This window comes from Mustelus asterias, chromosome 4, assembly GCF_964213995.1.
Source record: "Mustelus asterias chromosome 4, sMusAst1.hap1.1, whole genome shotgun sequence".
Taxonomy (NCBI): domain Eukaryota; kingdom Metazoa; phylum Chordata; class Chondrichthyes; order Carcharhiniformes; family Triakidae; genus Mustelus; species Mustelus asterias.
Genome location: NC_135804.1, coordinates 55,899,950 through 55,913,264, shown reverse-complemented (window position 1 = coordinate 55,913,264; position 13,315 = coordinate 55,899,950). Strand labels below are relative to the sequence as shown.

The window sequence follows — 13,315 nt, the reverse complement described above, 5'->3', positions numbered from 1 at the left end:
TAACATAAACTAGCTTACAATTATAACCATATGTGATAACTCTTATTTAGTATACTCAATGGAATATTTCTCAGCATCGAAGTCATCGATTCCAAAACAGAAAATAAAAGATGCTGGTGACTTACAAAAGGATCAACTGTTGGATTAGGAAACCAGTATTAGACTCAAGAAGTTAAAAAGAAATAAAAATTGAAGCAGGAACGACATACTGCCCTTGGCGTCTTTGTTATGCAAAGACAGTGACTGAGATTCTCCAACCTCATCACGGCTGGGATTCTCCGGTCCCCCTCCTGTGAGTGGAGATTTGGCTGAGCGCCAGATTCTTCTTTCTCGCTGGCAGTGGTGGCAGGACGAACAACATTGGAGAATTCTGGCCAGTATACACAAGAACAATGATGTAAATTCCATTTTTAAACCAAAACTTCAAACAGAGTTGTTTTTGGTTAAATATTTTGAAATTCTTTCCATATGTCATCAATTGTGTTTAACACTTACATTTGTCTTTCACACTTGATGTGCAAAGTTGATTAAAGATATCAGAGAATTTTTAATCAGATGTCAGCATTCTCTTTAATGAAACAAGCGAAGAACATAGGTTGATTCAACCCATCGTATTCACTTGCTTTCAGTCTATTATTTAGGTATTTTTCATCTCTGTCCCTAATTGGCATCAGTCAATTAATAAACCTGGTAGATAAACAGCATGGGATGTCAGTTTACTAGTCCCACATTACAATGAGTAATAAATCTCTGCGGAGTAACATGTAACTTTTATACACATGCTCTTTTGTGAGTTGACACTGTAATGCAATCTAATAGATACCAGCAGTGGTTCATTTGGTAGCACTCTCACCTTTGAATTACAAAGTTAACATTCAAATCCCACTCCAGGGCATCAGAACATAAGTCAAGGCTGACATTCCTGCTGAGTGCTTTCAGATGAGACATTAAACCGAGGACCTATCTACCTGCTTGGATGGACATAAAAGATGCCTTGATACTACTCTGAAGAGCAGGGGAGTTTTCCCCAGTTCCCTGGCCAACTCTTTCTCCTGCTAATGCAAGATGCATTACTGACCTGATGAAGGAGCAGTGCTCCGAAAGCTTGTGATACCAAATAAACCTGTTGGACTTTAACCTGGTGTTGTGAGACTTCTTACTGTGCCCATTCCAGTCAAGTACTGGCATCTCCACATCAATGCAAGATGGATACCGATACTTGTCTACGCATACGCACTTGTAGAAAACCAATGACGTAATTTGCTGGAAACACAGTGCCAGAAAACTCATTTTTAAATCTCCTCTGTGGAGATTTTCAAACTAAATGATTTGTGTCCAAAAATTATGATAGTGTTCAAATCTCTAAGGTTTTTGCTTTTATATTCTATACCTCTGCCAATGAAAGAGAGAATTCCATACGCCTTCTTTACAACCTTGTCTACTTGAACTGCTGCCTTTAGGAACCTGTATACTTATACGCCAAGATCTCTCACTTCATCTACCTCTTTTAATACATTCCCATTTATTGTGTATTCCCTATAACTGTTTGACCTCCCTAAATGCATTACCTCAAACTTCTCTAGGTTAAAATCCATCTGCCACTTTACTGCCCACTCCACCAACCCATCTATATGATTTTGTTGATTATAGCTACCCTCTACACTATCCAGTACTCGGCCAATCTTTGTGTCGTCTGCAAATTTCCCAATCGTGCCTCCCACATTCATGTCCAAATCGTTAATATATAACACGAACAGTAAGAGTCCCAACACCTCATTAATGTAACAGTGCTGACTGTCACTGTGCTAGGGCCTAGCCAGTATAAATATTAAAGCATCTTAAGCTGTCCCCAGCTCCATTTTTCTAAATGCACATTTTTCAAAATAAATGTATTTTTATATATTGTCTGCCTGCCCTCAATAAACACAACCAGAATGATAGAATCTGGATCTACTGTGATTCTAGTACCTCATCTTTAGTAATCATTTTTTTATTTTCTCCATATTTGTTATAATCAGTACTCAGACGCAGCATTAACCTTTGTGACCAAGTTGACTGATAGGGAAGGCAATTCTTTATGTTTGTTTTGTCCAAACATGTGCCTGGAAATTATTGTGATAACCGCAATGTCCTAAATATGTGCGGTGGGGCTTCTTGAATCACTCCACTCGCTCACATGATCAGCGCAAACAGGGAAGTCTCTTCACCCAGTCTGTGATGGAATTGGTTGAGGCAGGTAGACTTGATCATCTGTATTGGCATTTCCCAGAGGCAGACAAATTAATCCGTTTCTTGTCAAAGTACCAGTGTTCTTTCATTTTGGGGAACATGCTACAGGGCTGAATGGGGACGCTCTTGCTGTGCAATACCGACTCTTGCCGCTCTCAGAGCGGGAGAAGGAACTTACTCAATTAAAGCACAATATTGTATTAATAATTTTGTATCCTCCTAATAATGGCCCTGTACTTCACATGAAGTGTGGCACGGTAGCACAGTGGTTAGCACTGCTGCTTCACAGCTCCAGGGTCCCGGGTTCGATTCCCGGCTCGGGTCACTGTCTGTGTGGAGTTTGCACATTCTCCTCGTGTCTGCGTGGGTTTCCTCCAGGTGCTCCGGTTTCTTCCCACAGTCCAAAGATGTGCGGGTTAGGTTGATTGGCCAGGTTAAAAATTGCCCTTAGAGTCCTGGGATGCGTAGGTTAGAGGGATTAGTGGGTAAAATATGTGGGGACAGGGCCTGGGTGGGATTGTGGTCGGTGCAGACTCGATGGGCCGAATGGCCTCCTTCTGCACTGTAGGGTTTCTATGATTTCTATGAATCTCTCCTTCCCACCATCCCATCAAATGCAAATCCTTCCACAGTCCAAAGATATGTGAGTTAAGTTGACTGGCTATGCTAAATTGACCCTAGTGTCAGGGGAGTAGCAGGGTAAATGTGTGGGGTTACGGGGGTAGGGTGTGGGTGAGATTGTGGTTGGTGCAGACTCGATGGACCGAATGGCCTCCTTCTGCACTGTAGGGATTCCGGAATTCTAGAAAACATGTGTCTAGAAGATCACTGAATTGGGGTACCTAGTAGCCTGTCCAAGGATGCTGACCATGTAATGCAGAGAGCGACATTACCTGGGGACTTCATATGAAAAGTTTTACTCACAATGGCCTTAGTCAACATGAAAGAATTTAAATAGAAAAGTAGCATTGTTTTCACTGAAATGAGGGAATTCACCCACAGAATTTACCCACTAGAGGTCAGAAGATTAGCAGAGACCCAATACAGAACTTCTAAACTAAGTGCGATGATTACTTCAACTGGGAACTGACACAATAACAAAAACCCACTACTTTAAGATAATTACAGAAAATTAGAGATTAGAAAAAAAATGTCTTTGCATAGAGGCTGACTGGAACATAGTATTCTTTGCTACAAACTGTTGAAGTAAGTTCCATAATTCTTTAAGTAAAAATTAAATAGTGTAATGATGCACGCTCACAGACCTTGTCAGGAACACAAAAGGTGTTTATGAACAAAGAAAAACTATACAGAGGCTGTCAACCGTCCCCCCAATGGCTACCTTAGAACAGCCCATCAACTGCTCCAGTCACTACATGTCTTCAGACTCTCTTCTGCCTAAGAGAGGACTCCATCCTCCCTGGGGTGATTACCCAGGAGTCTACTGGCAACAACTTCGAGGTAACCTTGTTTGAGATTAACTATCATTTGACAATAACATAGTGAGAAATGGATAGGAACTCTGGATTTCACTATTTCTAAAATATTGAGAGGCTCGCAAGTAACTCGAATCCTCTAGTTTGCTAACATATAGGACAGTCAAAAAGATCAAAGAATATCCCTTCCCTTTTTGGAAGAACTTGTATTTATTACAGCAAATGTTTAGGGTATCCCTAAATATTTCATAACCAGTGGCTCACTTATGAAATGAAACCACTGTAATGTAGCCAGTCCATTTTCGCACAGTATGATCCCATGAATGAATGGCCATTGCATATTGCAGTGTCCATTTGAAGCATCGAGCACAAACCAAACAACAATAAATGATTGAGCAAAATATTCTGGAAACACTCAGATCAGGTAGCATCAAAGGTCAACGATCTTTAGTCAGAACTGGCAAAAGTTAAGAGATGTTACAAACTTTAAGAAAGTTCAGAGATTCTCCCCATCTCGACACAGATACTGCCTGATTGGCATCCAGCACTTTTTATTTTTTTTTGAATTTCAGCAACTGTAATATTTTTCATTGTACAACTGATTGAAGATGTTCTCACATATGAGTTTGCATCACTTTTTTAAAACTACTCTGACCAATACAAACATCCCCCTCTCTGACTTTGCACCCTGACATTATCAGAGCTTTAGGGTTTAAAAAAAAAATGTCCATTATTAATTTTACCCCAAGATTGAGCTGCAGGATATAAGAGATGGTTTCCATTTTCTCCCCAGCATGGAAGAGGAAATGTATTAGTTTAGAGTTGTTAGTGCTCATAAAACACTGTGCAAGGTGGCTGCTGGCACTGGAGGGCAGTCAGATTTGTTGTTTCCAGAGAGCCGGCAAAAGCTGCAATGATAGCCACCCTGAGCAGCTCTGCGATGGAGGTTTACCCAAACACACAAATGAGTCCAAGTGTATACCAGTGAAAACAAAGTGGCAATGGGCTTTGAATCCATCACCTTCAAGCTCTCAGTCATAATGAATTACTGGCTAATCGATTCTGCAGTTTTACTCCTATCTTCCCCAAGACAGCTAGTATATCTTCAAATGCTTCTGTTCTCACCTCTGCACCAGCAGTGCTGGAATTCCTTAATTTATCTGTGACCATTTCCTCTTCATCCACATCCTGGATCTTGCTAATAATTTAAAGATCGAGTTATTAGCTGCTTGATTGGCTGCAAGTTATGAATAGGTACAATTGCCTCCAGTTTGATCTGAGCTATTGTTTTCAGCGCCTGGCAAACACTAATCCCATTTCCAGCCATTCACTCAGATTGAATCAAATTATACAAAATCTTGGCATCCTGTTTAACACAGAACTGGGCTTCAAGCCTCATATCCTACTCGTTACCAAGATTACTTCAAACCCCCTATTGGTAAAATCCACAGCTAGGCTTTTCTCGCTTCTGTCATACATTTTCCTAATTATGTCCATGCTGGTTTCCCATCCACTTCCCTTCATAAACATCAAAACTCAGTCACTATATCATGTCTCACACTAATATTTCTACTCAACCATCACCTGTTATCCTGGTTGTCATGTTTTGAGGGAATCCCTGCCTTTGGAGATTTTTTTTTAAATAGTCAAATATTCTAAAGTTTCCTGGCAACATGAGCAGAGATAGTGGGACAAATTTGCTTAACAAGCCACCTGAATGAACAAACATTGCAACGTTAAGAGTCCTTACTGCCAAAAGACCTCTTGGTTATTGAGGGAGTCCAGAGTGCTGGAGTGAAGATTATTCAGTTCCTCTGTTGTAGCGCTGAGGAGGATGTGATTGCTTTGATTAGCTTCTCTACCATCTAGGAACAGGTCTGTGATCAGGGCTGGGAAAAGTTGGATCCCCATCTAAAAAAGCCTCTGTAGAGATAACATCTCAAGAAGCGATATCTGCATGTGCAGACTCTACTGGACCAGAAAGTGCCAATTTCCCACTGGTAAGTTCCTCTCAATATGTTCCACCATACACTGCAAAAAGAACCAGTCAACTTGTCAGGAATGTGCCAGCAGGTTAGAAGCCACCAATATTTCAAAAAGTATCACAAAGGATGAGAGTCTAAGTAATGAGATTAGCAGTGCAGACAGACCAGAAGATTACATCATTCTGCTAATAGGAAACACTTTGGGTAGACAATTGCACCATCCAGAGAAAGCATATATACGTTAACCTTCTAAAACTCACTGTGGGGACAAACTGCCAAATATAGAGAGAGAATCCTCAAAGGAAACAATAGTATAATTGGTAACCTTTTCGTGGAAGCAGGAGGCAGATTCCATCTCGCAGCCTGACAGACAGGTTTCCCACCTAGCAAGCTGGTTCCAGCTAGCAGACCAGAAGCAAAGTGCAGAGACATTTGTGGTGACAAGTAAAACTATATCTTCACTGAACCAAGAAGAGACATTTCCCAGAGTAAAAAGGGTAATTTCTACCTAACCTATGTGTGGATGTTTAGTAGTTTTTTTGTACGTAATAGTCTTCACAGTCCTGTCAGTGTATGCATCTTTTCTTTATTGTAATGAATAGTTTTTAATAAGTGTTACACTATGGCTGGGCTAGTTACTGTTCTCTCTGGGTCTTGCATGTGGCCCATTGCACCATTTCTGGAAACAAAACTATACACCAAGAATCTTTGCCCAGATTGGGACACCCTGGCAGATATCAGCCTGGCTCATGACAGAAAATTGGGGGCTCAAGTCTGGAATTCTAAAAAGCTTAACTTCCTTGGGTGTAGGGGATTTTTGACTTTGAACATAAAGAGAGTAAGGACCAGACAAGAGTAAGGATTACATGCAACCAAGTGAGAACATGTTAGTTAAAAGAAGACAGCTGCACAATGGCTCTGGAGGTAGCTAATCTTACCTCGAAGTAGACAATATAACTGTAGCAAGTTTAAAAAGTGTGCCAAAAATCAAGTTGATGGAATTGGCTAATAAATTGGACATAGCTTTATCTACAAAGGTCTTTTAAGAGACTTCTGGATGAGTACATGGGATTTAATGGGATTGAGGGCTATAGATAGGCCTAGAGGTGGGGATGTGATCGGCGCAACTTGTGGGCCGAAGGGCCTGTTTGTGCTGTGGCTTTCTATGTTCTATGTTCTATGTTAAAGTAACTGAAAGTCTAGCAACACATTTAAATCTACAAGAGGGGTTTAGCCAGACCGATATTCCGAGAAGGGAAGAAATTGAGCTTCAAGTGGAAAGACAAAGCAATTAGGAAGTTAGTGAGGCAGGAAAGAGAGAGAACAAGAGGAGAGAGGGAAAAGGAGTCAAAGAGCAGAATTTCAAAGGGAATTGGAAATGCCAATGTTAGCAATGGAAGGGAGGGAACACCAAATTACAATGTGACAAATGACAGCAGGTACAGAGGCAAATGAGGAAGAAAGTGGTTCTAGACAGGAAACCCACAGGGAATTGTTCAGATAAATACAAGCTCTCCCAAAATTTGATATGAAGGAAGCCAAGACTTTCTTCGTGCATTTGAAAAAATAGCTAGACGGATGAGATGGCCACAAGACATTTTGGCCCAAGTTGTTCAGACTAAATTTATAGGTCGCCTTGTGAAGTCTATGCATCTCTGTCCCAGGAAAGATCTAGAGACTGGAGGCAGTGAAGAAAGCTATATTGAGTGCTTATGAGCTGATACCAGAGGCTTACAGACAAAAGTTTAGAGCTGTTATATAAAGCAGGCTGGGCAGACAAACTTGAATTTGAATGGGTCAAACAAAGCTAGCTTGATAAGTGGATGCAATCACTGCGAAAGCTATGAAGCACTTAGAGAGAGAATTCTGCTGGAAAAATTTAAAGACTCGTTGCCTACCAGGGTTAGAATGCATGTTGAGGAACAAAAGGTTAGAATGGCCAGACAAGTTGCAGAGCTTGCAGACGATGACTAATTGGTTCATATAGCAAAGCTTTTCTTGAGATCCACCTTTAAATCAGAGGAAGCTAGAAACTGGGAAGGGGAGAGAGGACAGACAAGTGAAAGAGGGAATGGTAGGAAGCTCCAAGGAGGTTTCCCCTCAAAATAAACCCATGTCTGCTGGTGAGGTGAGAGATATGAAAAGAGTCAGATGTTGGCATTGCAATAAACTGGGCCACACCAGAGCAATATGCTGGAGACTAAACAGTTATCAATTGGGGTTATCAATCATACACAAGGGCTATCAATCATACACAAGGGCCAAGGGAACTTAGAAACTGGGGAAGCAGAAAAGCCAGTCGCATTGATATACCAAGTGAAAGGGCAGACAAAAGGGAATGAAAATGTCTGCACCACCTGCACAGGGGCAGAATGACCAGCAGGTGGTGGATGTATTCAAGGATTGTGTTTGTAATGGCAAAATATTTCCATGTGGACAGGATGGAATGGGAAAAAATATTAAAACATTATGAGATACCGACGAGTCAATTCTCAATTTTGTGGGATATATTTGTTGCCCCAAAGGGATGTTGCAGAAGGTGCTAATTCACAGAATTTACAGAGAAATAAAAGAAATACCTTTAATAAAAGCTTAGAGAGTAGCCCTACCCATTGTAGCCAATCAATTCATTTTAGGGAATGATATAGCAGGATGACAGATGGTCGTAATGTCTAATATAGTCACAGAGAAATTACAAACTAACCACCCTGGGGTTTTCCGGATTGTGTTGTGACACAATCACAGGCTCAGCAGCTAAGACAAATGAGGGGTTTGGAAAGAATTGCGAGCTCAGGTGAGGCAAATGAGATCATGTTATCAGACAACATCCTTAGCAAGCTAACAGAGGATGAGGCAAACTTGGCGAGTAAGACTGATGGGTTCAATTCGAAGAGGTTAATTGAATTACAGCAGGGTGACTGAAAATTAAAACAACTTTATCAGACTGTGGACCCAGCACTGGAAGCTCAATACATTCCCAAGTGTGACTATGTACAGAAGAACAAGCATGCTGTCTTGTTAATCCTGAAACAGGGGGAAGATGAGGCAGAAAATTGAGACAGTGATTTTCCTAAAATTCATGAGGAAGTACTGGGAAAGTTAAACCAGTGGTTAAGTCATCTCCCAGATAAGAGCTGGACCAAACTGACAGTTACTGTAAGCCTACAAATGTATTTGTGGGGATAAACTCGGTAGGGCAGGGTTAGCAACACATGATGTAGATGAGCAGACATCGTTCCAATCAAACAACATCCATATAGGTTAAGTCCAGCTAAATTATCACAGCTACAGAAGAAAATTGAGTATATTCTCCAAAATGGTCTTATTGAATTAAGCTTTAGTGATTGGACCTCCTGAATCACCATGGTGCCCAAGTCAGATGGAACACAGACTGCCTGTGGTCTACAGGTGGGTGAATGCCGTAGCTAAGAGGGATTTGTTTCCTATTCCATGTTTGGAAGTCGGCATTGAAAGTGGTGGACAATCAAAATTCATCACTAAAATAGACTTGCCAAAGGGCTATTGACAAGTACCTTTGACAGAGAACAAAAGAGATCTCCGCCTTTGTGACACCACAGGACTTTATTAAATGTGGTGCCATCCAGAATGAAGAATACCCCTGTGACTTTTCAGTGGCTCACAAACCAGGTGGTTTGAGGATCGAGTCATTGCACACTGCACATCGATGATTTGGTGGCATTCAGCCAGAGTTGGTAAGAGCATTTGAGCCACCTAAAGGAACTGCTTGACTGCTTACAACAAGCCAAACTTATGAACCTAGCAAAAAGCGAATTTGCTAACACCCAAATTTCATAGCAGGCACACAGGTGGGGCACGGTCAAATGGCACCACGAGATGCAAAAGTACAGGCAATTTGGAGTTTTCCAGAACCCACCAATCAAAAGGAAATTCTAAGCTTTCTGGGCACGAGCGGATTCTATTGCAAGTTTGTTCCAAATTTTAGCAGAGTGGTAGTACCACACTCAAAGCTCTTGAAGAGCAAGCACTTTATCTGGATGGAGGACAGTCAAACGGCATTCAACAATTTAAAAGCTGTGTTGACGACAAACCCAGTGTTAGCAGCACCCAACTACGACAAGCAGTTCAAACTGGTGATTGATGCTAGCAACGTTGGTATAGGAGTCATGTTGCTGCAAGATGAACTTGGCCTTGAGAAACCAGTGGGGTATTTTTCAAGAAAATTAAAGTGGCACCAGCAAACGTATGCAACCATCAAGAGAGAGACTTTCAGCCTGGTAATGAGGTCTATAAAATAAATAAGGTAGTCAACAGCTTTTCCCAAAGGTAGGGGAGTCTAAAACTAGAGGGAATAGGTGAAGGAGAAAGGGGAGAGATACAAAAGGGTCGAGAGGGGCAATTTTTTCATAGTGTGGGGCGAGTGTCTGGAACAAGCTGCCAGAGGCAGTAATAGAGGAGAGTACAATTTTGTATTTTAAAAAGCATTTTGACAGTTACATGGGTAAGATTGGTGGAGAGAGAAATGGGCTAAATATGGGCAATTGGGACTAGCTTAAATGGTTAAAAACTGGGCAGCATGGGCAAATTGGGCCGAAGGGCTGGTTTCCATGCTGTAAACCTCTGACTCTACTGGCACTACAACATTGAGATTTATGTTGCCAGCATCCCAGCAGAGACAATTGTATATACACAGCACAACCCTTTAAAAAAGGTTCTGGAAAAATTCCGAGACTGAAACACCAAATTATTCCGATGGAGTTTGCAATTGAAACCATTCTACTTAAAAGTCTTTCATGTGGCCAGGAGGGAAGATGCCATTGTGGAAGTATTAGCCAGAGTATAAGAAAGACTTCTGACAATAGTAGGTGTAAACTTATGGGGTATCCTCAATATTGATGCATGCTTTTGAATGTTGTAACGTTCAATACCATAGCACAAATAACAAAAGGGATGAGAAGTGAAACATCTTTAAAATGTCATTTGTCAAAGTGGGGGGGGGGGGGGGGGGGGGGGCTGTGTCATGAATGTGCCCCCAAGTTCAAAGCCACCAGCATTTCAAAAAGGTATTTCAAAGGACACAAGTCTAAGTAATGAAATTAGCAGTGCAGACAGACCAGAAGATTACATCGTTCTGCTAATAGGAAATACTTTGGGTAGCCGATTGCACCATCCAGGGAAAGTATATACGTGTTAACCTTTTAGACTCAAACAATGGGGACAGATGGCCAAATATACAGAGAATCTTCAAAGAGAAACAATACCTCAAAAACAATACCAGGGGACAGATTCCACCTAGCAGTCTAGAAGCAAGAGTGCAAAAACCTTTGTGGAGATAGCTAAAATTATATCCTTCCTGAATCAAAAATGTTCCCCAGCACAACTACTCAATTGCATACAGTGTGGTAACTATGAGCTGGCCTTTACTTATAGATCTATTGAATTGGATGTTGTTTGAGAAGGAAGTCGTCCTGAAAGAGTTCAGATTTTGGAAATGTACTTTGAAACAAAAAGGATAATTTCTACTTAACCTTTGTGGGTGTGTTTAGGAGTTCCTTGTACGTAACAGTCTTAGATCATTATAGTCCTGTTTGTGTAGGTGTATCTTTTCTTTAGTGTAATAGTCTTTAATAATTGTTATTCTACGGCTGGGGCTGGTTATTGTTCTCACTCGCACGTGGCTCCTCGCACCATTCCTGTAAACAAAATTATACACCACCATGAACTGGTGCCCCAGGTTGGGGCACCTTCACTGATATCAGCCAGGTTGGTGACAAACACCAAAAAGAACCAGTCAACTCCAATCATCTCAAACAGTGAACTGGAGTCAGTTTTATTTACCTTGCAGAATACATGCTCTTAATGTGCATTATTTTTTTTCTTTTTGTATTTTTTTTAAAATAAAGGTCAGAGGACTATGCAGAAAGAGAAAAAAAGAGGCACAAATAGTTCCCATGGTAAGCAAAGAGCACAGGGAAAAAAAAGCACTAAGTGAGTTTAGTTAAGGATCAACAGCTACAAGAGAACAGCTTTCAGCTTCAAAAGTAAACTGCAACATAGTCTTTAAACAACATCCACACATGTTGGGTACAACAGTCTGGGATCTCACAGTTTACAGGAAGACAGAATGCAAAGTGTCACCATAACACACATCATACATCCCTGCTACTGGTCCAGAGTCAAAACATTGATTACAATTCAAAATACATCCTTCTCATTGTTCAGCATTAAAGTATACAGGCACTCCCTGTACATTTTGTTAAAATTACAAAATGCATTATTTACAGATTTGTACACACAGTGTAAACACACAAAATTTGTCTATTAATTACAAGTTGCTACAATGTATGATGTAAAAATGAGTCATGGCTAAAAGTTTTAGTTTATTAAAAAAAAGAAAAGCACTAAGCTCTCAATATTTTGATAAGGGAACAGCCCAAGTACCTTCACATCTTCCTATGAATGAACAGATCGAGAATACTGCAAAGGGCAGCACTGCATATGTGCCGTGTGCAATCTCTCCCACTGACTGACAAAAATCTGCCAATGGCCAGCAACGTTGTTGAGGACAGGCAGCCCCGTCATGTGAAACAGCGCTGAGAGAGATGAGGAAACTAAGCGCATTGAAGATATGTCTTTGGCATCAAATTAATAACATGCAATTCAAGACATGGCAGCGAGGATTGCAATTCAACCCAAAAGAGTGCGGTGAAGTGAATAAATCATCACTCCCCCTTCCCCACCGAGCAGCGGGACCGGCTGTGTGCATGGACTGGACTCCTCTCCACACCCCAGTCTCACCCAATTAGCTGGCACTATACCCTGACACTCCTCAGTGGATAAAACACATTAATCAAGTAATTAAAGTGTATGTAGTGCAAATGATATAACCATTTCTATAAAAACGTGCTACTGTCTAAGCTACAGAGATAGGCTGTGCCTGAACACATGGACAAACTGTCTCTGCATACTGTGCTGGGACACAGAAATGAGTGTATGGAGTACCACAACACTACAGGAACACCTAGTAACAGAAACCTGAAACACTGCCCAGACAAGGCTCATACAACTTGTGCTTCTTGTGTCTGCAGCTCCATTGCCTGCCTTCTCTACTTCTACAGACTCAAGACAGGGCAGAGCCCAGCTGGTCTGTACTGTACAAGTGAGGAGAGAAACTGGCATAATGCAAGCATAGAGTTGCATACCCCATTGCCAGGGGCCATCACCAGAGATTAGGTCAGTGACAAACCAGAACCCCTCCTCTATCCAGATGAGGCTAGGGACCGGCGTAGATCGGATCGTGCTGTTCTGTACAATTGTGGCAGCAAATCAAGGCACACTGTACTAAACCGGTAGAGTCCTGGTTGGTTCCAACGAGAATGAGGCTCACTGGGTCTGCTCTGTGGTTCGAGATTGGCTGCTGGGCCTGGGAGGGCCATAAAGTGTTACTGATGCTATGTGATTGTTCTGCATGACCTGCAAAAAAGACACAGGAACAATTATCTTAAACACACTTGCATCTACACAAATACATGCATGCACACACAGGAAATAAACTATGTGTAGATGTGTATTGAGGCACATATCCATGGGCGCACATACTAGGCTCCTCTTGCTATTTATTTTTCCTCTACATACTGGTGTAAGGCTTCACGAATGCAAGCCGCCCTCAAGTGTTAGGCTGACTGC

At 41.4% G+C, this 13,315-nt stretch overlaps 1 protein-coding gene across 1 annotated transcript in view; it reads right to left on the bottom strand.

Moving 5' to 3' along the window:
* Nucleotides 1–11,435: 11,435 nt before the first annotated feature.
* Nucleotides 11,436–13,315, bottom strand: part of phaf1 (phagosome assembly factor 1) — a 68,046-nt gene continuing 66,166 nt past the window's right edge. Inside the window, exon 16 of the mRNA XM_078211070.1 lies at nucleotides 11,436–13,102. Coding sequence (XP_078067196.1) covers nucleotides 13,013–13,102 — 90 coding nt within the window. The 3' untranslated portion in view covers nucleotides 11,436–13,012. The remainder of the gene's footprint in view (nucleotides 13,103–13,315) is intronic.